This window comes from Phanerochaete carnosa (assembly GCF_000300595.1).
Source record: "Phanerochaete carnosa HHB-10118-sp unplaced genomic scaffold PHACAscaffold_334, whole genome shotgun sequence".
In the NCBI taxonomy this organism is placed as follows: domain Eukaryota; kingdom Fungi; phylum Basidiomycota; class Agaricomycetes; order Polyporales; family Phanerochaetaceae; genus Phanerochaete; species Phanerochaete carnosa.
In genome coordinates this window covers 1-2708 of record NW_006767961.1, presented here as the reverse complement: position 1 = coordinate 2708, position 2708 = coordinate 1, and the positions used below count along the sequence as shown (strand labels likewise).

At 61.7% G+C, this 2708-nt stretch overlaps 2 protein-coding genes across 2 annotated transcripts; one reads left to right on the top strand and one right to left on the bottom strand.

The window, feature by feature from the left end:
• Positions 1-245: 245 nt before the first annotated feature.
• Positions 246-1771, top strand: PHACADRAFT_108421 (uncharacterized protein; the record flags this gene model as incomplete). Its single annotated transcript, XM_007402678.1, has 4 exons — positions 246-678; positions 732-1288; positions 1354-1514; positions 1573-1771. The coding sequence occupies 4 exons, from the start codon at positions 246-248 to the stop codon at positions 1769-1771; spliced, it is 1350 nt and encodes a 449-aa protein (XP_007402740.1).
• Positions 1772-2036: 265 nt separating this feature from the next.
• On the bottom strand, positions 2037-2396 carry PHACADRAFT_52020 (uncharacterized protein; the record flags this gene model as incomplete). The annotated part of the gene is made up of 1 exon (XM_007402677.1): positions 2037-2396. A coding segment is annotated over one exon (360 nt), but the record flags the coding sequence as incomplete, so codon positions are not given.
• Positions 2397-2708: the final 312 nt, after the last annotated feature.

The following is a 2708-nucleotide window of genomic DNA, read 5'->3' as shown; positions in this document are numbered from 1 at the left end:
CAGCGACATAGGCTTTCCCGGACACGCTGGTGACCCTGCAACGTTCCTGGGCCCTAGCAAACGTGGCTCGCTGAACCTTCGCTCCTGCCGCATATGTGGCCTCGCGCACATGCAAGTAGGCACGGGCCCAGTTTCCTAGGATGCTCGGGCGGCATGCATCCGAGGACGCGATCTGCCGCCGAACGGCCGCGGTTGGAAGCCACGCAAACCTCGCGTTGCGTAAGCACCACACCGGGGACCGCACCATGGTATCGTGCACTGCACTGCTCACCGTGCTCCAGCTGGTGACGTCTGCGACGCTTGTTCACGCACAGTGCACTCCGCACGGCGCACTCGCGTTCCGCTCGCCCGTCACCACAGCCTCCGGCCTCGCCACGACACCCATCTTTGCCGGCCTCGTGACCCCGCGCGGCATCGTGTTCGACGGCGCAGGGGCCCTCCTTGTCGTCGAGCGTGGGCTCGGCGTCACCGCGTTTGTCGAAGATGCGCCCGGCTGCGACGGCTGGCTCCGGTCGGTCGTCCTGCAGAACGCGAACCTGACGCAGGGCATACAGGTCGACGGCGCGCGGCTGTACGTCAGCACGTCTGGCGAGGTGCTCCGGTTCGCGTACGACACCGCTGCGCGGCGGGTCACCGGCGAGCCCGAGGTCATCGTGGATGGCGTCCCGCCCGACGGAGGTGCGTCTGTCCACTGAACGCTGCCGGAACCTGTTGTGCTGAGACGAGTTTAGAACTCACCACCCGCCCGATCCTCCTCTTCCCGAGCACCAACGCGACCCACATCCTCGTCTCCAGCGCGCCCGCGGCGAACATCGACCCCTCCGCGCGGAACGCGTCCTCGGGGCGTTCGCAGGTGCGGCGCTTCGCCCTACCCTCCACTCGCAGTGCGTCACCCCAGGACTTCTTCGCGGGCACGCTCCTCGCGTTCGGGATCCGCAACCCCGCAGGGCTCGCCTTCCTCCCGCCGCACTCGTCGAACCTGTGGGTCGTTGAGAACGGTGCGAGCATCGACAACACGACGGGCCTCACGCCCACGTTCGTGAACGACAACCCGGCCGACGAGCTCGAGTTCGTCGACGCCGCCGCCGCAGAGCCTGGGAGTGTCAACCGGTTCTACGGCTTCCCGGACTGCACGACGCTGTGGAACCCGAACGCAGACCCTGTCGGGGACCCGCAGTTCCTCGGCTTCAAGACAGGTGAACAGTTCAGTTTGGAGCTTGAGCCGCAGAGAGGCGACGCCTTCTGCCAGAACCCAGAGGATAACGTGCCGCCTAGACTGTCTTTCCAGGTGAGCAGCTCGCTGCCTGCTATCTCTTGACATGAGGACTTCGACGCTAACTGCTTTCTTTATAGGCACACTCCGTCCCGCTGGACATCAAGTTTTTCCTCCCCGCCGGCACGGAGCACGACGCGACGCCGGCCTTGCCTGCGTCCTGGGCCGGCGACGCGTTCGTGTCCTTCCACGGCAGCTTTGACCGGACGCCGCCCACGGGGTACGGGGTCGTCAGGCAAGTGTCCCTCGTGTCGGAGATGTCTTGCGTGGTGCACTGACGACGACGCTCGACTCACCAGGGTGCCGTTCAGCGGGCTACAGCCCTCGGCGCCGCCTTCGTCGCAGACCGGGTACACCTTCCTCGCACAGGCGACCAACCTCACCAGCTGCCCCGGCACGTGCATCCGTCCGGTCGGCCTCGCCTTCGCGGACGACGGACGGCTGTTCGTGAGCAGCGACTCTAGCGGCGAGTTGTTCGTCATCTCGAAAATGACTTGATCGTGTCGTGCCCCGAAGTTGAATTATGCAGGATTTACTGTACAAGTATGCGTACAATTACATTAGCGAAAGGGAAAGGGGATACTATGAAGCTAAGTTGACAATGTCCAAGGAGAAGTAAACAAGAGGTTGCGATAGCGAGACTACACTCTAGGCAAGGTTAAAAGTCGACGTTGGGCTTGGAGAGTCCGTGGAATTGCATTCTGTCAAGGATAAAGCTAATAGGCGTGGCATAGGTAATATCCGACGGATCTGCGAGGCCAGTACCGCCAGTAAGGAGGCCGCCAATGCGTCCTTGGCCGTCGACGATGACAGAGCCTGAGTCGCCCGCGAGCGAGAAGGGGCCATGCTTGGAGTCGCACGGGATAATCGTCCATTCTTTTGAAGTCCCGTAAACGCCATACTTAGAGTAGCCTTCGCGGACATAGGAGCAGATTTCGTTGGCACGGCCAATGGTTAGGCCAGTGGCGCGGCCACGCTTAATGACCATGAGGCAGCGGTCGTTGTTTTCGTCCGATGAAGCTGGGTGCTTCATTTCTTCGTCGTGAATGATTCCCTTGAGCTTCAAAAGATAATCGTCCGGGTACTCAAATGATTTGAGATTTGCAAAGTTGGGACGCATCATGCGAGTGAACTTGGCAGGTGCGTAATGAGTGCCGAGTTGATAGCGTTGCCTCGGAAATTGCTGGCGTCGACCTTGGAAATGTCAATCTCAATGACAGCCCAGTCTTCGGTGTAACCCCCCTCGCCGACATTGACACCGATAGGCGGGGCGAGGATAACATGACCCAGAACGCGGCTCTCAGGGGTGGCCCAGCGAGTCTTAACGTCCCTGGCGAGGGTGCTCAATTGCTTCGCCACCCTCCTTGTCTCGACTAGGGCCCTCTCGTGCCACGCACTCGCTTCCGGATCGCCCCTCTCCTCGAGTGTCTGAGAC